Genomic DNA, 22,534 nt, shown 5'->3' on the forward strand with positions numbered 1-22,534 from the left:
TCAGCCACTGTAATCATAACCAGTCTGGGCTTTTATTTGCAATATATATAAACAAATATACAAACAAACCTACAAGCAATTGCAATAAAAAGGAACGCACATCCTACCTTACACACAGTTTACTTTACATTTTATTAATCTCAGCTTGATAAAAACTTTTAGAGGGATTTAAAGGAAGCAGCAGCAAACTTGAATCAATTTTCTATAAAAAGCTGGTTGTCTTTTTGCAGAAATACTTTTATAAAACCAGTTAAACCCTTTTAGCATAAACTAGTGCTATAAAACCTGCAGAAATTAAAGCTGCATAGGATATAATTTTTTTTTTTTTTTTAAGATTTTGACCACTTTTTCTGTATATCCTTATATATGTTAAAATAAAAGGGATTTTTCAGTCAGTGAAGTTTGGGTTGGTCACTTTGTGGCCGCAAGCGTGGAAAAAATTTGAAATATCACTGCCTGCCTGTTTGTTTTATGCTGCCTACAGTTTCAAAATCCAAAAGGACATTTTAACATTCAGGATGTAAAATTTATTTGAATTCTGTCAACCCCCCCCCCCCCCCCCCCCCCCCCCCCCCCCCCTGCCTGCAGAGTCATTTCTATGCATGCATGTTCTCTATAGGCTCATCTGACAAACATGAAATCGTTTCCATTTTCCTGCACAAGACTTAAAGATTTATTTCCCTCCCCTCCCCCCTCGGGATCTTCGCCGTGCTGGCAGAGTGATAAACTGTTCTGGCCGAAAGCAGCAGGTCCGCGCTGCAGAATGACGGGGGAAGGAGTTAACTTCTTCCAACAGCTACAAGAACACTCAATAAATCGTCCAGTTGAAAAAGATGTCACGAGGACGTGAAGCTCCAGTTTGAAGGAGAAAATTGAGATGACAGGTGTCAATAGGGAGTGAACCACGTGGGCAAGAATTGAATTTCTGTGAGCAACAACCAAGCCGCCACAAATGTCAAATCCATTTATTCATGCAAATCATAAGTGAACATAAAAAGAAACTGCAGGGGGATTACAGGTGCCACCATCTGAGGAAATCCACGTCCGTCATGGATGCTGTTACACAGAAACCCCAAAGCACAAAATGTCAGAACATCTTTACATTTACTGCACTCAGGATGATCACTTGATGGAAACACGGCTACCATGGTCTAATATTCAGTTTGGAATAAAGTGTGAAGAACCTGATCTACGCTGGTTGAAACCACAACAACAAGACTGCAAGTTAACACCGAACTACAGAGAAACTACATGGAAACATCTTTTTATCTGTTGCTGAAGGATGCCATCAGTCTCAACTCCCCCCCCCTCCTCTCTCCACTAACAGCCAAGTCCGCTCATGGACCCGATCCGGTCCAGTTTCAAGCCAAAGCATCCTCTGTTCCAGCCCCTCCGTGAGCGCTCTGGTTCTGCTCGCCTCTGACTGGCCAGGGCGCCCCTCAGCAGCCGGAGCCAGGGGGTCTCGGACTGCGTCTGGACGTCGCCCCATTTGGGGTTCTCTGCCGCTTTGACCCCAGAGGAGGAGACGGTGGACTGCTCCTCCATCGTCTCGCTGTTCAACAGGTTCTCCAGGTCATCCAGAGTCAGGAGGTCATTGTGGCGCTCCAGAAACTCCTCCAGAAACTAGACAGGGGAGGGGAAAAAAGTGATCAAAAATTTATATGTCAGGGAGGAATAATTCAATCAGGAGGACATTTCATCGTCCTTCCCCTGCTCCTGGACCAATCTGCCCCCCCTCACAGAAGTACCTGCGCAGCATCGGGAGAAGGATGCAGAGCGCGAGCCTCGGAGACCTCAAAGGGAGTCAGGAGGAGCAGAGCGGCACAAAGCAGCACGGGACGCAGCATCGCAGAAGAGACGAGGAGCGGGAGGAGCTGGAAACGACTGAAAAGATTCCAACACTGAGAGAAACACAGACAAGAAACAAAAAGTGCTTTAAAGAATAAACATGTGGAACAACTTAAGCCTTTTTTATTATTATTACAAGAACAATGCATGAGCAATAATCAATTGGTAATGTGTGTTTTTACAGATTGTAATTTAACTCTTGCCAGATGCCAAAGATGATATTCTATATCATATAAATCAAATTGACCAAAAACAACTTATTGTTCCATTCATTCATCAGGATTTCAGTTATAAAGTTTTAGTGTGGACAAAAATAAGCACTCCAGCCGATGTAAATTTCTGCAGAAAACGTGGCTGACAGTCAGTCATCAGTGCTGAAGAATTTTATTTTCGATCATCACAGCTGAATGACAGTGTCCTGAAAAATAAACTTCATTCAGGAATAAAACTGGTGTGAAGTTAGTCAGGTTTAACGCAAAGGTCAGCCAGTTCTCTAAATAATTCCTGGTGATTTGGTTGTTTGAATTTTATCCATATACATTTTTAAGAAAAGAAAATACAGCAGAAAAGTTTTATCCTTAATAAAATATGCACTTTACAGGTCAAGTTAAAACATGCATTCTGTGAAATTAATTTTTACACAAATATAAAATTAAAAACGAGCTCACCTGTTTGTTGATGACTGATCTCTCTCAAAGCTCTGTCTTCTTCTTCTCCTCACAGACTCTTCATCTCCACCCTCGGTCTCTCAGCTTCCTCTCACTTGTTGGCACCTGCTGGGAGCATCAGTTTCTCACTCGGCTGGCTCCTCCTCCTCCTCCTCGCTTTCGCTCTGATGGAACTGGGAGGATGGTGATGGGTCTTCCTCTTGCGTCTGAGGCTGAGTGCTGGGGCATCAGGCGAGATGCTGCAGAGGTTTTGTAGAGCCAGAGATGCGTGCGTGTGTGGCCCCCCTCCCCTCCCCTCCGCCCCGCCACCCACTGTCCACACTGTCATCTTCCTCCTCCTCATCTTCCTTTCTTTGGAGTGATGTCATAGCCTCGGGGAGACTGATTGTCATTGCCAAGGTGACTGTGTGCGGTGAGGACTCTGCAAACCAAACTTGAGCCAGCGTGTGCTGCACCAGCCAAGGTCAAAGGTCAGCAAGGACCTCTTCAACATGGCTCGCCAATTCTCAGGTAGCCGTCCGGAAAGCGCGAGGCGTTCCGGTCACGACATGACCCGAATTATACCTTTCCCAACGTGGCAACGATGCTCATCAAGCACATTGTTGCCTTCTCTCCCGTCGTCTCTGTGGTCTTTCCCAGCGTGCACCGACCTCCCCTCTCTGCTGGGTAAGTTACAGTCTGTCAGTGCCATCTGCTCCCTGTACCCCCCCGTCGCCAAATTACAACACCACCAGGAGCTGCGTGATCCAACACGCCGACCTTAAAGTTCAACAACCACTGACTTTTCTTTCCTAAGTAAACAAACCTGTCATTAGAAAGAATTGGCTGCGGACAAACAAACAATCAGCGATTCTCCACTTGTTATAAAGTGCAAATGTTCTCAGTATCCTCTTTCGAACTCAATTTCTCCTCAGATAAATGTACACTTAGCCTGCTGCCGCGAGTGTCTTTACATAACATCAGTCATACGTACAGAAAATGCACCCCTCTCATCTTTTTGGAGAGGACGTGTGGGAGAGGGCGTAGGAGAAAAGGGAGAGAGATTAGTGTGGAGTGGGGGGGCTGAACTACAGTCCATGTGATGTTGGTGCAGCGCTGGAGGAAAAGTAGGCAGCGAAGAGTAGGAGGAGAATAGGAGGGAGAAAAAAAAAAAAAAAACAACCAGCAGGCAGAGAGCGGAGGGACATCTACAAAAGAGATTGATTACAGGAGAACAGAAACGGCCAACGAGGCAACGGCAAACGTATCGGGCAGGAAGAACATAAAAACAAAACAAAGACTGTAGATAACATGCAAATACAGCTGTGAGACATGGAGGTGTTACGCCTCAGGAAAGACTGAACTCTGGTACAGAAGAAAACAAGAAAACCTGAAGAAAGTGGATTTGAAGTCGGGCAGTAATACTGTCTGAGCAAGCTGTGGCGACCCTTTAAACAGTGCTGTCCAAACACGTAACACAAGCAGACATTCAAGCTGCCTGCGGTGAGTTATACATTTACACGAGATAACCCAGCAGACACACATCTGTTCGTTTCACCGAGCACAAGCAAAACTGAGAAATACACACAAAAACCAGAAGCAGGTTTATTCAAAGTTTCACGACGTCATTAGATACATCTTGGGACTCTACTAAAGTTTGGTGCTAGGCACTAATAAAAGGTTAGAATACATTAAAAAAAGATTTAAAAAAGTAAAAAGTGAGCATTTGCTTTGACGATAAAGGATTAAAGGAAGAAAAAGGATCAGTTTCTTAGACGAGTTCGTCGAGACGAGTGTGAGATCGGCGTCGTCACTTTAGGAGTCTCGCTTTCTGCCAATACAGCATCTAATATTAAAAAACAAACAAACACAAAACAAAAAACAATTATGTAGAGTAGAGTTGGATCACACACAGGTAATGGTCAATTCTGGGTCCAAATAAGAAAAAGAGCTTAAATTATCTTAATTAGGGCTGAGTGTTTCTCTCCTAAAGCAGATCTTTATTTTTCACGTTAAAGTCTGTTTACAGCGTTTCATGGCCGAGTGCCCTCTGTCACACATTTCACCAGTAATAATGGTTCTACATGTAAAAAAAACACCAGTTTTTTTGGTCAACTTGTAATACTCGATAGAAATTTAAAATTAATTGATTACAGGCTTTTTTTTAATGAAAATGAGAATACCGAAGCTGTCACACGAGATTCTACTAATTGTTAATTGCAATCTGGTCAAAATCTTTAAAATCGATTAACCCAAATGTTCATGAAAGTTTGGCGTTTTAGATTTTTCATCCGCCCCCACAACCAATCCATGAAAGACACCTGCAGCTCTTGGATTAGTGCTGCTCCGATGCACAAATCACTTTTTGACTTTTTTGAGAGCAACTCGGGTAAAAAGATCTTAAATCTTCTCAGATCGCTGCCCGGAGAGGCTCAGTTCACTGGTCTAAACACTCTGAACTCTGCTGCATTGATCTGAACAGGTAACACGTGGCAAACAGAGCACATTTACAACAAAGCACCAATTAGGAAGAACCGTTCTTTTGTCATCCAATTAACTGAACTCAGAGGCATTTTAATGAGGTGACAAAACTACCCAGAACAATGAACTGGTCGTTTGTGTGTTTTTAAAAAAAGGCACTCAGAACATTTTGTGACGTCCAGTTTGAACAGGATGTCCGTTTGTATTTAATTAGGACCGACATTCTTCACAAATATCCAACATTAAAAGTAAATCTATAAAAGACTTATGATAAAAACAAACAATGAAAACATTTACATGTTGAACTTATTAAATCGTAGATACATGTAGGCAAAATCTTTTATTACAAAAATAAAATAAACTCTTAGAGGCATCGCCTGTTTTGGTACATACAAATGAACCAATCTAGACTTACCTTCCTCATCCTCCTCTTCATCACTGCTGAAGGTGATCATGGGTTTCTTGGGCCTGCGAGATTTCTGAGGAGTGACAAAGCTTTCATCTCCATGGCTGGAAACTGAGGACTTGGATTGACCTGCAGGGGGGGTACGAAGAAAACGATTCAACTCGAAACTAAAATCACATTTTTTTGTTTTCCAAAGAGGAAACCTCCAAATCACGGCGGTGAATCCTGACCTCTCTTTGACTTCTGACGGCCTCTGGTGGGCAGAGGATTTCGGGCGGCCGTCTTCTCCGCGGGTCCGCCTGCTGGTCGGTTCTCCTCGTCCATCTCAGGACTTTCCACGTTCTCCAAGCCCCGGGTGTGAACCGCCGTCAGCCGCTTTTCAAACTCCTCTATCTGAGCCTGAAACCATTTATCAATGAGTACACAAACTGGAAATACCTGCCGTTTATTTCACAGGAACGAACGGAGGCTTGCGGCACCTTAAACTGAAGTTTGGCTCCACGGCGGAGCTTGGCGGTGATGGACAGCAGGGGCTGGTAGACTCCAGGTTCGGTCAGCTTGTCGCTGTAACACTCCCAACACTCCTGCAGCCTCTTAAAACCACGCTCACACATCGACAGCAGAGACAGGGACATGGCCAAGTCACACCACTGTCGCTCTGTCCTGAAGAGAGCACAAAAATTAAAGTTTGAGGCACCAGAAAATAAACCCGATTAGCAGCAACAAAACGCACAGAAATTCCAGAGCTTAAACACAAAAGCTCATTACTCGTAAACATGGCAGCGCCCTGACATTTGGACCAAATCTCATTTTCCAAGAAGCTTTTATGTCTAAATTCACTTTGCCATTATAAAGCATAAAATGTCCTTCCTTTGAGCTCTGTGTATGGATGAAGAATGAGTCAGAGGCTGAAGCCGGGCCAGCGCAGTCATCGCATTTACTTTCCCTAACTATTCAAGAGGACTGTTTCCATGACAAAACCAGTGAATAGGAAGATGTCAGGGAACATGATGGTTGAAGTGAACTGTGAACCCACCCACCCCCAACATCTCACACAATGAAACCCTGCAAGAAAGGCTCAGAAATTAGGAGTGAAACTATTGTGAGATGGAAAGGAGAAAAAAAGGGCAAAACAAAACATGCAGGTGAGAGATAGTATTGTACTCACTTTGCAGTCCTAAAGCGCTGGCAGAGTTTCTCTACCAGAGACTCTGTCTGTCTTTCTTTAGTGATGTAGGAGAAGAGTTGTCTGAAAACACAAACAGCTTCTAAAAAACACTTCAAACAAGAAACCTGAAATTACATCGATCCCAAACCTTCACTGTTGTGCGTTACTTTAACCACGTCTTCTGGGAACGGGGAGTAAATAACGGTTCTTGCGTGACTCACTTCATGATGGTGTTGAAGTCCTCTGAGCTCATGCCTCTCTCTGGATCAGACAGACGGCTGATGATGTCTGGGAGCAAGTTGTAGATGGCGTTGTCCTGATGGGCGACACAAGGAGCGGAGTTAAAAAACCGGTCAAACGGTCCCGTTTCCATCACAGGCTCCTGAACGTGTGTGTGTGTGTGTACGTCGGCACCTTTGCGGCCAGCTCATTGAAGAAGTTTAGAGCCAGGCTGGAGATGTGCGGCTTCGGGTCAATTAGCAGCACGGCGACCTCGCTGACTTGACCTTTGACCTTCAGCACATCCTTAAGCACCAACTGAGTAAGAACTGTCACAGCTGTCTGCCTCACGGAGGGAACCTCATCACTCAGCCTGGGACAAAAAAAGAAATTATGAAAAACCTGGCTGGTTGGTTTATTAGTAAAAAAGATAAATTATATTCATTAATAATGTAGCAAATCTGTCTATAACCACAGAGAAGTTTGAAATTCAGAGTAACAATTTATTATTGTGGACTCCTGTGAGCTGGAGTCAGTCTTTGAATGCAACCATCACTATTTTTTCTTCTTTTTTAACACTGGGCAACTGTTACCTTTGTTGAATTTTACAGTAACTTCGACCTTGAATTTAAATATTTTGTCACCTAATGATTCAACAGATTTGATTGTGGCGTTTAAAGGTCTGACTCGTCTTTGACAGGTCATTTCTTAGTGTTTCTCCTTTTTCTTTTCGGGGAAAGAAAATTAGTTTTAAAAAACATTTGAAGCACATGTTTGTTTCTTCCAGTCCCACAACAAACAGTCAATTGTTGATGTTTCTCCAGCTGGTTGAAAGCGATGGGCTACCTAGAAAACGACAAGATCATTTCTAGAGCCACATGATTAATACAATGACTAAACGGGGAGGCAAAACATGACTCGTCATCCGTGGTTATACCGAGTCCCAGTTGTTAATTAAAAAAAAAAAAAATCTCAAATCGGCCAAAACTTCCACTGAAACCAAACAGACTCGTCTGAATGTCCTGGACAGGTTGAGGCAGAGCAATCTGAGGCCAATTCAGACTCGCCTCCTAAAAGTGCCAAACAAAAGAAACTCATTAACCATTTCTCATTTGCTCCCGAGAGCAGGACTCCTGGCAGAGGATCACACACTTGTACATGCTACTTCCACATGCCAGCGCGAAGGCTTACAACAGCAACGAACAGTAATTAATTCTTAATGCGCTTATCAGGAGACGCCAGGGCAGCAGCCTGGAGAACAGTGGAGGTGTTGGTGTGTGGGAGACAATTAGGGAACACTTAGAAAAAAAAAAGCTTATCGTGGAGAAAACACTATGAAGGTGGTGACGCATTAGAAAAAGAAAATGTGTTACATGTCCAGAACACCTCAATGTGAACATTATCTTCCATTATAATTAAAACTGTGCTTCATCAAACAGACCGACTGCAGCTTCTCCGTCGGCTGCAGGAAACTGGAGTAACGATGTGTTTTCACAACGAAAAAGGTGGCTACGAGCTCAAACGCGCTAAAGTCTTACTCTGCCCAAAAATTACTCCTGTCTCCTCGCTCAGCCTCGCTGTATAATTACGAGACACGAGTCCAGTCACAATCCGTAAAACACCAGTAATTAAGCCGCCCGTTGTCTTTCAGTGCCCCCTTTTCCCTGATGCGGTCCGAAGCTCCACCCAAGTTCACGCGCAGTGGTTAATATTATTTTGAAACGTGTGAAGATATTGGCAGTTCCCATGGCAACGGCAGAGGTCAGAACACGCGGCGCATTATCGGAGTTTGTCAACATATAGATCATCTCAAAGTTTGTTTCCCTCCCCATTAGGAAGTCACGATGAGAAAGTAAACTTTTCCCCATCATGTGGCTCAGTGGAGCGTTCCGACAGCGGCAACACTTCAGTGGCTGAGGAACGTCACGCTGAGACGTGGTGGTGGGACTCCGATAAAGATGGCTCGAGTTTTCGAGGATGAGGGGAGGAGGGGGGGTGGTAGACGTTTACTGCAGTGAGATTTCACTTACAGTACACCCACTCAGCTGAGCCAACAAGCACAGGCTTTTTCTTGTGATGTTTGATGAAACCAACTCATCTAAGGATGATATGATGATGAGCATCTTGAAATTAATGTGAGTGTAGCCGATAATGACAAGGAGTTAAAACTGAAACAAATTTCTGTACACTACTGGGAGGTTTAAACTGAATATGACATAACTTTACCTTGAATAGAGATTCTGTGTCCAAGGCTCCAGGATATTTGGGAAACGGACGGTTAGATCTCCCAGGGCTATGATGGCGTTGGCCCTAACCACAGAGAAAGTAGATCGCTCCAGCACCGTAAACATGAGACGGATATTTTCTTCACACACAGATGGGCTGAAACAAGAAAGGCAGAAAAATCCAAAACATTAAATCATCACACATATGTACTGTTTGTAATGGAAGGTGATTATGCAGCCGTGTAGGAAGATGCATTTTGTAGCTGTGGTAAAGATGTTGATCTGTTTCAGAAAGATCTAATTATTTGTTTTTATTCAACTAAATAAATAAAACTTAAAAGTGAATTTGAAAAACTAAAACTACTAAAATTGGATTAAGAATTATACAACATTTCTCTAAGTCACAGAAAAACTACATAAGTGCAATCTGGGTATGCTTCAGTAGGTTTAGGAATATTTTGTTTAATGAGGTCAGCTGACTTCCTGAATATAATAAATGATCTTTTCTTGTATAAAGATAAGTATTATATACCTTCTTCTATAGTTACAATGTGCTTCAAGGGTTACTGAGGAGAGTTTCTCTCTGTATGACTGAAACTGTAAAAAACTAAAGTAAAAATTGGGTTGAAATTTAAAAAATAAATTTTCTTTAGATTGTAGAATCTTTCTCTTATATGGGTCCTGATTAAACTAGCTGTCAGCTCGATTCCTCCATAAAAAAAAAAAAAAAAAAACCCAAACCCGATTGTCAAAAGTGACTGCTGTCTGCTGCAGGTAAGATACTCATTACTCTTAAATACTCTCTTCAAATAAACTAAGCAGCTGATCTTTTGACACATAAAATGACATTTAAAAAATAAGTAAATAAAATGAGCCATTGATGACCCTATTTTGAAATCAAATTCAATAAATTAAGTGGTATTTTTGTTTTGTTGTTGGACTTTAAATGGTTTGTTTCATTGATGTTTGTGGTAAGTGATTCAGCCTTGCAGCTGCACATTTTGTCGTCGCTTGTGTTCACCTGATCATCATGTACTGAGAGAGCGCCAGGCATGAGGCAGTGGTGAGCTGAGGGTGGGAATAATGTCCCGGGGAGCTGCAGACCTTCACCAGCAAAGGGAGGAAAGCACTCAGCAGGTTCTCCTCTAAGCAGATTGAGAAATATTTGTTTGTTTGAATTTAACATATAAAGATTGTTATTGTGTTTTGAACTTAAAGCGGCACAGAACAAACGTGAAGAGCTTTTATTTACCAGCTAGTAATTCGGTTTCGCAGATTTTTCTGATGAGCTCAGCTTCCGTGTCTTCGGCAGAGGCGCCGATCAACCCAAGCTCCTCTTCCATGGCACTTTCACTGGCCACCTGCTGCAAACACAGGTTTTACTCATTACACCAGTTTCATAAAAAACCTATCCCTAAAAAGACAAGAATTTGAGCTGCAATTACCTTCATCTAAGAGATGGTTTTGCTTTGCTTATTATTCAGACAGAAAAGAGAGAGACACCTGCCTCTGATGAAGCCTGACAACCAGAGGAACTCCTGCGGTTCATCCAGTTGATTGTTCACATCATAAAGTCTCAGTAGTTTGATGTTTGTCACATCTTGATCATTTCTCTACCTTTCCTGTCTGTTAAAAGACAGACTAATAAGCATCTTCTTAAAGCTTCATGGTTTAAGTTTCCAATAAATCCAACTGGTCTGATCCCTGGTGTCTCTCTGTGGACAGAACATTAGCTTGGCAGTAGTGGCTTAGAGCCCAGACAACCAGTTTGTGACCATAAGGTTGCAGATTCCTTTCCCCGTCAGGAAAAACACGATGTGGGCTGGAAGAGTAATCGATCAGCTGCCTCACGACACTCAACTCTCCAGCTGCTTTCCTGTGGGCGCCGACCACTCTCATTGTATTCATCGTGAGCTTAATTGCTCATAATTTGTTCGCGACTTACACAAGGGTTAAACACAGACTAAATCTCTTTGTTTAACTCAAAACGAATAAAAGCACATCTCTCTTAGTACAACAATTTATTCATAAAGCACTGGAGCCTAAATGGTTTATGACAGCGATGTTAGAGTTCAATCTAGAATTTATTTTCTGTGCCACTGAGTATCTCAAGTCTCTGTGAGGGAAAAAAGTGAAAAAGATAAATAAATAAATCAAAATAAATGAGCGAGGAACAACCTCCGACAGTAATTGAAGGAACATTTATCTTCCTTTCTCCTGATGGGATGAACAATTATGAGCCATCACTCATCAAATTGTCACTAAAATTAATCTCATCATCAAGCTGTCCTGCTGAGACGCCTTCTGATTGTCTAAATGCTTCACCAGACAGCAGGTTGGACGGGATTCATGTTTAATCTTTAAGTAACAATAAATAATACATTTAGATGACAGTGACGTATAATGTACGTTTGCCGACTTGTTCAGGTTGAAAATTAAGAGCAGATTTGTGCATACATCTGATCAGACTCCATTAACTATAACATGAGATGAATTAGGATGCAACTACTTCAAACTAATGAAGTGTCACTTCCTCAAACAATGACACTTGTGTTTGAACAAGAGTCATAACTCAATGAAAAACAGAAAATGTTTACACCGAAGTATGTGTAACCATCACCTTTGCATTTTTTATTTTACACGGTTTTACATATTGTGAGAGTATGCAGTTTCTACAGAAAAAACATTATTAGCTCGAGCCAATACTTGATTAAATCATAAGAATGCTGTGCTGACTATAGTCTAACACCTGTTCAGCAGCCCGTTACCTTAGATTTACTGGCTGGTCCTTTCTCCTTCTCCTCCCTCTCCTCTGTCTCTCCTCTCCTCCTCCGCAGCTCAGCGCTCACGCTGCGCTCAAGGTGAGACACCTGCCAAAAAGCCACGCATCCACACAAAGCCAACAGCTGGGCCAGACACACACAGTTCACTGCAGGGGAGAACAACAGCACAGGGCCCTGTGTCATTAACAGCACCAGGTACAGCCACGCGGCGTCGTGAAATGTGTCAGTGTTAGCCACCAAACAGACACAACAGGACAGACCTTGTTCACTTTGTTCGTTAGACTCCTGAGATCCTTCCTGCGTTTGGCCAACGTCCTTATTGATTTCGTCACCTTCTGCGATCTGATCTAGTAAGAGGCGAGCGCTTCGCTGGAGCAGCCGGGAGCACAGCTGGTCCGGGGACTCAGCCAGGAAGTAGATGAGACGGACAGCCTGTTCCATAAAGCACTGCCAGTAAGGGTCTTCCATCACCACACCTGGGGCAAATACAGTAAAAGAGACGCCATGAGAGGAAGAGGCTGCGAGGGGTGGAAACCACAACAGAAAAACTGAAGACATTTTTGGTTGTTTACCTTCAGCAACAGCCTGAGTCAGGCAGGTGAAGAGCTGATGGTCCTGAGGCAATCTGAACGGAGCTCCTTTAGATTGCTGGTGGAAACAGCAAATTACACAATAACCTCATGTACAAACACTTATAAACTTGATTTGCCACAAATTTATGTTTCACCTTAAATAAGAGCAAAACAACGCCCCACAATCAATAAAGAGGAGAAATACTTTCACAACAGAGACACGCTAGTTTTAAATCAAATACAACTTATGATCAAAAGATCCTAAAGCTGCTTTGAGACGAGGTCAAAGTTCAGGCAATACAAATAAAATGTTTTAGACGACACAGTTTTCTGCATCAGAGGTCTTCAAGGCCTGCAACAGGACATTAGGTTTTTAATGCAGGTTTTTAAATCAAAGCATTTTTACAAACAAACAAATAGTAAATAATACAATCAGAAGTATTAAAACAAATTTAGATTACATTTATTACATAACTGAATACATCAGAGGTCCCATAAACAACAAAAAGAAAAGTTTAATTTTTTTTTTAAAGTAAAATGTCAGTCACACTGACTTGACTCCATGACCAGCTATCAGCTAAAAGGCGGTAATGGAGAAATGTTTAGAGGTAAATTATGGTTTACGTCCTCTTACCCTGACATGATCAGTGATACTGCAGATGGTGATAACTGTGTCTCTCGCTAGAAGGAAATCTTCAGTCACTTTTTCACCCAGAGCCACCGAACAAAGTGTGTCCAAGTTACTGAGCACCACTTCTCTCTCCGTCCTGTTACAGAAGCACACAGAAAATAGATACTTAAAAAAACTACATTTTAAAACCTCAAATCACCACTCTTTATGCAAAGTCAGGTAATAACCCTGCCCTTCGTCACCCCAACTACTCTGCGCTGGCCTCGTCAGTGTGAGGCTGCTGCCCAGATAATGCACGTAGGAGGGCAGGTTAGCAAAAGCACAAAAGGTTTAATAGGTTATGAATCCTGTAGATGTTGGATGAAGAAGCAGCAGCGTGGGTGGACTGCAGATACTCTTTACTCTCTCACTCGCTCGCTCTTCCCCAAAGCAACAACAGTCTTTGAGGCAGATGGAGGGGGAGAAAACAAAATTGTACATGTATAAAAATATATATATTAAAAAAATAAAATTTAAAAAAAGGCTCTGGCAAGAAGCCCAGGTATAGGATCGTGACTTCAATTACAACAAAAGAGAGCAGAGGCTGGGCTTGTATTCTGGCTAATGAGGATTTGCTGAATGTCAAGTAGCCGAGGCAGGACTAACATGTAAAAAGAAATGTTATCATAAAGCCAGGAATAGCACTGGTTTGACTTTTTCCCCCCACTGCACAATTATTAATCTCAGAACTACATTATATTTCTACCAAGATGTTGATGTTAATGTTCATAGACAAGGAATAAGTGATGTTTGTGTCCAAATGATGTTCAGATAAATCCAATTCATGTCAGTGCTAAAGGGCAGTTTGAATGTAAACAATTTATATTACGTCTATCCAATCCTGTTAGCCTTTATTTAGTTTTCCCTGATGAAAATTTAACATGAAGCTAGATATAATTTTATCTGTTAAGTTGCAGGAAACCCAAACAAGTATATTCAAAACAAACCCCAGTTTAGACGATTTATTCAGGTTTTCAGCCCTCTTTCACCTGACTGAACCTGTAACCCTGCCATCTTGTTGGTCTTAGAAATAAACATTTTTAGCAGTCAGTACAAACTAAAAACAGAAAAAATAGATTTTAGTCATTTGGCCGCATGGAAAAACTATTTCCAATAAAATCTATAGGTGAGAAAGTGCTGCTTTGTGTTGCAGCTACATTAAAAGGTGACTATTAAAGTTGCTGTACGTCTCAGCAGAGCTCCTGTCGTCGACATGCTGCATCCAGAACATTTACAACAACTTTTTTAACTAACCCACAGTTTCACTGCATGCTGTATTTGGACTTTATGTTCAAAAAGCTGTTTTAATTGACAGAATCCACCTCTGCTAGTGAACCAGAGTGTGTTCAGAATGATGGGACTGATTGAGACATTTTTAGATGTAATGTTTCAAAAATAGTTCACAACAAACTAACTTCTATACCAACTTTTCTATTTAGCATCATATAATATGTTTACCCCTTGGACAGTCTACTCTGAATGGTCACAGCAGATGTACATGCCAGTCAAAAGCAAAATAAGCAGCAACTTCTACAGTAAATCTTCATAACTACATAAAAAGATTGTTGCATCGGAAGAAAGTGAAAGAGTTTAGAGGTTTACCGTGCTGCCATGCCCAGCAGTAACACCGCGGCTCTCTTGTTTAGGACAGAAGTTTCCCGTTTTCCAGTAAATCTCTCCCACAAGACCTGAATGACTGCGGATTGGAGATTGCTGTCACTGGCAAAGAACTCCTGCACCTACAGAGACATATTTGCACAATTACAGCTCCCCTATATGTTCTGGCACAAAGCGTTTGCATCAAAAATATCCCCATACAAAATCCCTTTAAGTGCACATTATATCGTAATGTAGACGTGTTTTCCAGCATTATGCAAAGATGTGTTTCTATAACAGAGCATCCCAAACATTAAATGATTCATGGGAGTGTAATAATTACTCACAATTTCCTCAAGACACTGGATGGTTCCCAGAGATGCATCAACCATCAGCTCAGAGAGACTGTCGACAAGAGTCTGGGCTTTCATCCTAATAAAAAGATCACACAAATACTGAGTTTTCCTCAAAGGTTTGTCTTGAATCACAACATAGCATTTACTCTTTTTGACTCAGTTTTCATTTTATATGCTTAGATAAAACAAAATGCATCTGGTTTTATACATAAATGTTCATCAGACATCCATAGTCATGAAAGATAATAAAGGACAAAATCTAAAAGGGCAAATTCACAGTAAATTACACTAACGCGCCTTTTAAAGTCTCCACATCTGAAGCGGTTTAACGGACCTAACTGTTTCTCCCTGTGGATTCAGGTACAGGCGCCTGTAGGCCTGAACCACGGCGTCTTTAATGGCAGCATCAGTTGACCAGACCAGAGGCAGCATCTTCCTCACCCCGCTGATGGAGTTGGCAACGCTGAACTCACACACGGTCACACAAAACTGCACCGACTCTTGGACAACTAAAAGACAAAAACTCGTGTTGTAGAACGCACAAACCCCCAAAATTCATCACAGTAAATGTAATAAACTGACTGATGTTGTAGTGGGGTGGCCATCTACCTGAGGCCGTTTTCCAGTAGAGCATGGTGTTGATGACAGAAATTGCTCTCTCCACTTGTAGAGCGAAGGTCTCTGTGTCTTTCAAGTACTGCACCAACATCTCCTGCTTTTTCAGCTCGCCGTCCTCCCCCTCTTTTTCTCCCTCTTTCTGTGGGGTAGGTGGCAAATTTTGGCTGAGTTCAGAGGCATCTTCATCAGAGCCTGAGGGGAAACGCCATGGATAAATTACTAACAGCATTAAAATACGTCAGTCGGCTTGTTAAAATAAACCCCGCACGCAAACCATTTTCAACTGCTGCTTAAACAGAGGGATTTATAAAGCCTCCACTCAGTCGTTAAAGCTTATTATTTAAAGAAAAGGTGAACATCTGTGTTTAAAAGTAGTCTGCTCTTTTTAACAATATTTTTTCTTAAAAAACAAAAGCAAAAACTGCTGACAACATTGTGATTGATAAAACCCTGGATAAGAAGATGATTTGTGATGAAACTAATGACATAAACTAATCAGCCATAACATTATAGCCATCTGAGATGTCTGGTAAATGTTAACTATATATCGTTTTAAGTTGGCAGTGAGGTCTCTGCATTGGGTTTACATCTCTCAGATTGGTTTTCAGGGACTTCTGAACATCTCAAACTGTAGAAAAGTGCAGCTGTCTTTTGTTGTGTGTGTGTCTAACCTGTAAAAATGTTTGTTTTTGCCCATCATTGGTCATAATGCTAAATTAGTTTTATTATTTAACCTGCCATCTCAGTAATAAACATTCATGTGTGACGTTGCATTTCAGCTACAGTAAAAATATATTGTTTACCTGATTTGACTTAACTTGCTTGTTTATTTTATGGACTAACAATAACTCATGTTGGGGGACTGAAAGTGTTGGTGGAAGTTACTTGTCACATCCTGTCATGCAGTGTTTTATTTATAGAACAAATAAAAGGTGGCCTGAGAAGTGTTACCATCCACCATTTTAAAAAGGCAAATTCATAGATATGTGAAACTAAAAATATTACTTTAAATAAAAAGGAAAACAAAGATGTGAATAACATAAGTATCTTTAATTTTGACGACCATCTCCTGATAGAGGTGTGAGGTGAACACAGCTTTTACCTTTAAAAATCAAAGCCAGCGAGTCCATCAGATTCTCTGGGGTGAGTGTGGACAAAGAGGCAAACAGCTCAGATTCTGGGAACCAACTATGAGCTTTTATACAAAGCTGAACAGCGTTCCTGCAAAGAGGATTAAAAAAAATAAATAAAAGCTTGCACATGTGACAGTGTGGTAAATAAAAATAATAATTAAAAAAAGTCCTCCAGGTAGCGACACTACCCATCAACTTTTACCCAGGTCCCCACTGGTGATTAGCATTACCTGTATTTGTTGAGGCGAAGGAACTGCGCTATCTTCACTGCAGTTGCTCTGTCGTCTTCTGCTGGCTTTTCTTCCTCCACATCCCTGTCTTCCTCGTCCTCGTGCTGCTCTTCCTCCGTTTCACTTGTGGGCTCCAGAGCTGTCCTGACTGTTACGAGGAGCTCGGGCTCCATGGCAGCCCACAGCTCAGACGCTTTGATCACTGCGACTGCAAGGAGAAAAGTGGAAAAAATATATATTTATATATACATTTATTCTAATTCAGTGACAGCCACTCATGCAGAAGCTACAAAGAAGATGTCAAACAATGCACAGGAAAATTTAAATAGCAGCAAGACAAATGTGTGCCTCTTTTTCCTCTAACGAAGTGGTGATATAGAACAAGATGGACATTTTCTGTAATCTTAAAAAAAGTTTGTGAAAAAAAAAAAAAAAAAGCTTGTCCAATTATTAGGTTCATTTTTTGCATTAATATTTTCTGAATTTAACACCTACTATTAGGTTTTACAAAATGCATTTACAAACTCAAATTTAGCTTCCAGAATTATAATAATAATAATTTTAAAAGGTGGCTCAAATTTCCACATGTATCTTCTGGGACGTTTTTAAGTGACATCTGAGAAGCAAAATGGGCTTATTGCCCCCTCCCCCCCACACACACTGACAGCTCTATCCTCACAATTACACCAGTCTGACTTTAAATTAATAGTTTCAGTCAAGCCAAGTCACCGGCGGCAGACCCTTACAGCAGAGCAGAAATCCTTCTCTGCGCTGCCAAGATTACCTGCCAGTCAAAGCAACAAGAACCCACCTCTGACTCAATTAACTCGTATTCGCTCTGGCATAAACGTAAAGTTAGAAAGAATCAAATTATTTCCTTACCAGGTGGTTTCCCTTCCCGGTTCTCTTTCATTTCTTTGAGTTTAGCAGTCTCTTTCTCCAAAGGCTTCTTCAGATCTGCACTGCTCAGCTAATAAATACAAAAACCAAAACATTTTTTTTTTGCATTCATACATTTTAAAAAAAAGTCCACTATTCAGTTGAAATCACATTTCTTTGACTTACCTTGCAGCTATACGGATTATGTGCAATGAAGGCTGCCAGCAGCTGGATGGCGCTTTTCACTGCATGTATAGATTTGTCCATCAGTCGTCCCACAGCAAGCTTCATCACCTCACTGTACCGACACAGGGGCAGCGCCTGAACCCAAAAATCGTATTTATTGCTGCTGCGATTTCAAAAGTACTTTAAGCACCATAAAAAAGATAAATAAGTGACCAAACACACTTTGCTATTGACGATGCGTGTGAAGACCTGCAGCACGCGTGCTCTGACGTGAGAGTGCGTGTCGTGCAGATGTTCCTGTAAGATGTCAAAGAAGTGGTCGCGGTCAGCTTTGCCGGACTCGTCTAACCCATCGCCGCACAGGACGCGCACAAGGATCTCTCCCAGCACCTCACAGACAGCTACACGCATTGTGTGGCTCTGAGAAAAAAAAAAAAAAAAAAATCGATATTTTAATGAAAACCATGACTTGGTAAAAATATGTGATTTCTAAGAAAATAAAAAAAAGGTAAAACTTTAAAGCCCTCAGATTACCAAAGAGGACACTCATGGTTCACTGAACAGAAGCGAGAGCTGGGTGAACTTCTTGCCTTTCGCACACACACAACACACAAACACTGTCAGCATAAGCCCAAGCAATTACTCCGCTATGACTGTAGAGGAATAATTTGGGCTGAGCTAAGTCACTGTCGGCAGCCCCTTACAGCAGAGCAGAAATCCTCCTCTGCACTGCCAAGATTACCTGCCAGTCAAAGCAACAAGAACCCAGCTCTCATTCAGTGAGCTCATATTCGCCTTGGTCTCATCACTGGGCAAAACACGAACTAAACACCAAAAAACAAACAAACTCAACCCAGGCTGTGCATGGGAGATACTTTTAAAAGCTAGGGTAAGCAAAAATACAAGAATTTGAAATTTGACGCATGTTTCCTCGGGTTGCTGTACTGATGCCACAAACCGTTCGTTTGAACATGTTGGTGTACAAAATCTTTAAGATTATGTTGCAGTTTTAAAATGATAGCACCTCACAAGTCATATCATGAGAACTTTAAAGATGTCACGTGGTATGCAAATCAAGAATTCACCTACCTCTCCTTCCAGGTGTGAAATGAGGACACTGATGTTGGGGATCATTAATTCAGGTGCCAGGGTACCAAGTTCTGAGAGGAACGAAGAAAAGGCTTTCACACCCGACCCTTCTCTGGAAAGTTCTTCACTCGACTTTTGACCGATTTCTCTGCAGAAGAGTGGAAAAAAAAGACAACTTCTAAAACATCTGCTAAAGCAAACTGCAGCTCAGCTACTCTAAACACAAATTATGCACTGACCTTATGACTTCTCCTATGATTGCTCTGACACCATACTCTGTGCTCCACACAGACACAGCTTGTGCAAATACAGATGGTAACTGCTCGAAGTGCTGTAGCAACTGGATCACTTTCACACTCGCCCCTGTCCGAGTTTAGAGAGTATACTTTAAAACTGCACAAGGGTGCTAAAGACTATAGATGCTTATGTAATAAAACATCTTCATCAGCCAACATAATCGAGACACTAACCTAGGAGGTGATTGTACTTCTTGATCAGCACCCCCAGGAGGTGAATTATACAATCTCTTGAAGGTTTGCTCTTGACATGGCTGATAGTCGGGTTCTCCAATAGCTTGTAGCAGCAGCAGGTCACACAGCTAAGAGGGAATTAACACGTGCAGTTTAACTTTCGTTTAGATCGAAGCACAAATTAAGTCAGTTTAAAACACCACAAGGTTTTGTATTCATCAGAACTGCAAGAGAGATTTTCATGGGGACTGCAAGGAAATGTTTACAATGTTTAACAGCTTCAGGATCATCTAAGCTTTATTACCATCATGCCAAATGTATGATAAAAAGCAACAATTAAGACACAATTACAAAATTACAGGACTAAAGCCTGACATTTTATTTCACAAAGTGCTCCTCTGACAGGAGAGTACCTGACAAACTCCTCCTCCACCAGAGAGAGACTCCAGAGGGAGCGGATATCCAGCTGAAGGAGTTGAACAAGGGCCTGCAGTACCTTCTCTCTCTCCGAGTCCCACTGAAGCAGTCCTTCACCAGATTTCCCTTTTTTACTACCCTGTCAACACAGGCAAAGACCATCAGTTTAACAAGCAAATTCACTGTACTCAAACATGATAATTAAATGCATAAATCCATATATATTCAAAGATATCCTCAGATTACCAAAGATGGTTATTCATACCTGCCAAACCAAGTAGACAGAGACCATGGCCTTTTGTCAGCTGTTATGTATACATTCATACAAAAATACAAACAAACACTCACACACTGTTTGGCATCTCCTATTTATACCGTCCGATTTCTTTTAGGAGGGCAAAGGCTGTAGGAGGTGACAGTTTGACTATAGGTGGGCCCTTACAGCAGAGTAATAAAACTTCACCACACTACCAAGACTACCCACCTGACAGCAGACTAAGAACCACGGTCTCTTGGTTTGGCTGGATCATAAATCTTGCCATAATCTCATCACTGGATATGTTTATCCGAGTCTTATCTGAGCCACTGATAACCATACCTTTGCAGGTGCTGTGACAATATTCCGTCTGCAGGAGACGCTTTCGAGGCTTTCGGTGAGTTTGCAAAGCAGGAAGACGCTCATTTTAACCGCGTTAAGGTTTTCTTTGCGTTCTGCAGCTGAAAGGGAGACGGAGCTGAGGAGTGTCGGCAAGGAAACAGCCAGGCCATTAACCACTGGAAGAGTAAATATACAGTTAGTGTAGAACACATCCCAGCATAATCAAGACAGTCAATTAAAACACAAATATATAGATGCAGCAATGTGCAAAAGTCTTAACTTGTAATATATTTCTGTTTCCAAAGAGCCAGACTTTCTTGAAATCTTTTAAAATAGTCTTTGAGCAACTGTTCGGCTGCATATTTACTCATTTTCAATCCAGTACACACTTTTAGAGGAATGTTTGTTAAGCTACTAAGTCAAACCTATGAATCATTCAAACATAATAGAAAAAGCCCCAAAACACAAGGGATGAACCACTGTTGCATCTTCACATAAACAACTTAAAGAACCAAATACGCAATTTGTTCCAAATTCTTAATGAAAGATACAAAAGTTAACAATTTGGCAGACATAAAATTGTACTATAGTACCAGAGCTATTAGCTAAAACTCCTGACATAGAGATGATCACCCGATCAGGTTTTTGTTGACTTCTTTCATAGTTTATTTAGAATTACTTTTTGATGCTGTTCATCAGCTGTAATAGTTATTTTAGGCATTAAACATCATATTTTGTTCTTAATTTGTCCACTTATCTTATTATTTTAAGCCCACACTGCACAATATGCTGTTATGATCAAGTATGCGGCCAGAAAGTGGAGCGAAAAGTAGCTGAAGTCCAAAAAAAGGACCTTTGAAGGATAACTTTAGCTCAAAACCACTTTAAAAGATTAGAACAGTCAGACAGCTGGAGTGGAAGCAATTAGATATGGTTTAAAACTTATGCATATTACTGTATGTTACAGGACTCACCTTGTACGAGTAATTCAAGGGTGTCCTCTTTCACTCCCAACTCTAATGAATTGAAGTGCCTGAAAATAAAAATAAAAACACCAGCTTTTTAAAATTAGTCACCAAGAACAAGCGGTTCTTCACTGGGAAAACTTACTGTAACACGCTGTAGCCCGTGTCGAAATTTTCCAAAATACACAGAGGTCCCTGGCTTCTGAGAGCAGCCTTGAATCCTGACATGGAAGAAAGCATTCAGTCACAAACCCGCAGAATCAGAGAGGAGATCCACATCTCTCCACTTACTGCTGAGCTGGGATGGCAGCTGCTTTGGGGAGACGACGTCTTGAACCACGTACTGGTTGATCCCTCCAGTCTTTACCAGGTCCCCCACGCACACGGGCACAAAGAAGTCCCACGACATGTCTGCGTAACGAAAACAAAACAAAAAACATGTTTACTCCCAAACATAGCAGGTCCTCCAGCATGTTGATGCACAGAGACGAGCCCATAATCAAGAGTTATTACAGTTTAGCTCGTAAATATTTACGGGATAACTTTGTAACACTAAACTTAAAGCACACCCTCACATAATTGATATTTAAAAACTTAAATAGTCTTTAAAAGCCGCACTGTAAATCGACTTGACTCGAGCGGCTAATGCTAGCAGCGTTAGCGTGCTAACTAGCATAGCTAACCAAACTAACGATTGCTAACTTTGTCAGCCGTTCCACGACAACGTTCACCGGAAACGGTTACAGAAGAACAGAAGCGTCGGCTTTCACACAGTTAAGACACATAAGGTTACCTGTAAACGCCGTAGTCCCGTTGGCCACAGCTTAAAACTGTGTCAGGAGGAGGAAAAAAAGGCAACTTCTTCGTCTCCAAACGGTCTACGGGTTCAGGTTTTCAAAATTCGTTCGTACATCGCGCCAAAGCGACGCAGCAGTGACGCTAATAATATGGGCGGATCTATTTAGAGCTCGACCCGCT

The 22,534-nt window shown here is 41.6% G+C and overlaps 2 protein-coding genes and 2 non-coding genes across 5 annotated transcripts; all 4 read right to left on the reverse strand.

Annotated features, from left to right (window-relative positions):
• Positions 1 to 950: 950 nt before the first annotated feature.
• On the reverse strand, positions 951 to 2,779 carry wu:fj39g12 (uncharacterized protein LOC563937 homolog). Its single transcript, XM_017415477.3, has 3 exons — positions 2,517 to 2,779; positions 1,749 to 1,901; positions 951 to 1,623 (listed from the first exon to the last, which is right to left on the reverse strand). Exons 2-3 carry the CDS (start codon positions 1,845 to 1,847, stop codon positions 1,321 to 1,323), a joined length of 402 nt encoding a protein of 133 aa, XP_017270966.1. The 5' UTR covers positions 1,848 to 1,901; positions 2,517 to 2,779; the 3' UTR covers positions 951 to 1,320.
• Positions 2,780 to 4,086: 1,307 nt separating this feature from the next.
• On the reverse strand, positions 4,087 to 22,509 carry ncapd2 (non-SMC condensin I complex, subunit D2). 2 transcript variants are annotated; one of them, XM_025005759.2, is made up of 32 exons: positions 22,350 to 22,509; positions 21,848 to 21,967; positions 21,702 to 21,777; positions 21,566 to 21,624; positions 20,592 to 20,767; positions 19,990 to 20,132; positions 19,577 to 19,704; positions 19,346 to 19,469; positions 19,107 to 19,254; positions 18,240 to 18,437; positions 18,018 to 18,152; positions 17,835 to 17,922; positions 16,953 to 17,160; positions 16,692 to 16,810; positions 15,581 to 15,781; positions 15,306 to 15,480; positions 14,963 to 15,047; positions 14,622 to 14,758; positions 12,984 to 13,116; positions 12,350 to 12,425; positions 12,038 to 12,253; positions 11,763 to 11,923; positions 10,247 to 10,355; positions 10,016 to 10,139; positions 8,996 to 9,151; positions 6,965 to 7,142; positions 6,772 to 6,866; positions 6,551 to 6,631; positions 5,862 to 6,045; positions 5,613 to 5,781; positions 5,392 to 5,511; positions 4,087 to 4,341 (listed from the first exon to the last, which is right to left on the reverse strand). In XM_025005759.2, exons 2-32 carry the CDS (start codon positions 21,963 to 21,965, stop codon positions 4,259 to 4,261), a joined length of 4,203 nt encoding a protein of 1,400 aa, XP_024861527.1. In that variant the 5' UTR covers positions 21,966 to 21,967; positions 22,350 to 22,509; the 3' UTR covers positions 4,087 to 4,258. The 2 variants fall into 2 exon arrangements, with proteins under 2 accessions (XP_024861527.1, XP_017270829.1); XM_017415340.3 differs by having other exon boundaries at positions 10,247 to 10,358.
• Positions 18,538 to 18,831, reverse strand: LOC112450489. Its single transcript, XR_003039135.1, has one exon. It is a non-coding gene; the product is annotated as a small nucleolar RNA U85 (small nucleolar RNA).
• LOC112450488 lies at positions 20,226 to 20,551 on the reverse strand. The gene has a single exon (XR_003039134.1). It is a non-coding gene; the product is annotated as a small nucleolar RNA U85 (small nucleolar RNA).
• Positions 22,510 to 22,534: the final 25 nt, after the last annotated feature.

The sequence above is a fragment of the Kryptolebias marmoratus genome, linkage group LG16 (assembly GCF_001649575.2).
Source record: "Kryptolebias marmoratus isolate JLee-2015 linkage group LG16, ASM164957v2, whole genome shotgun sequence".
Lineage (NCBI taxonomy): Eukaryota > Metazoa > Chordata > Actinopteri > Cyprinodontiformes > Rivulidae > Kryptolebias > Kryptolebias marmoratus.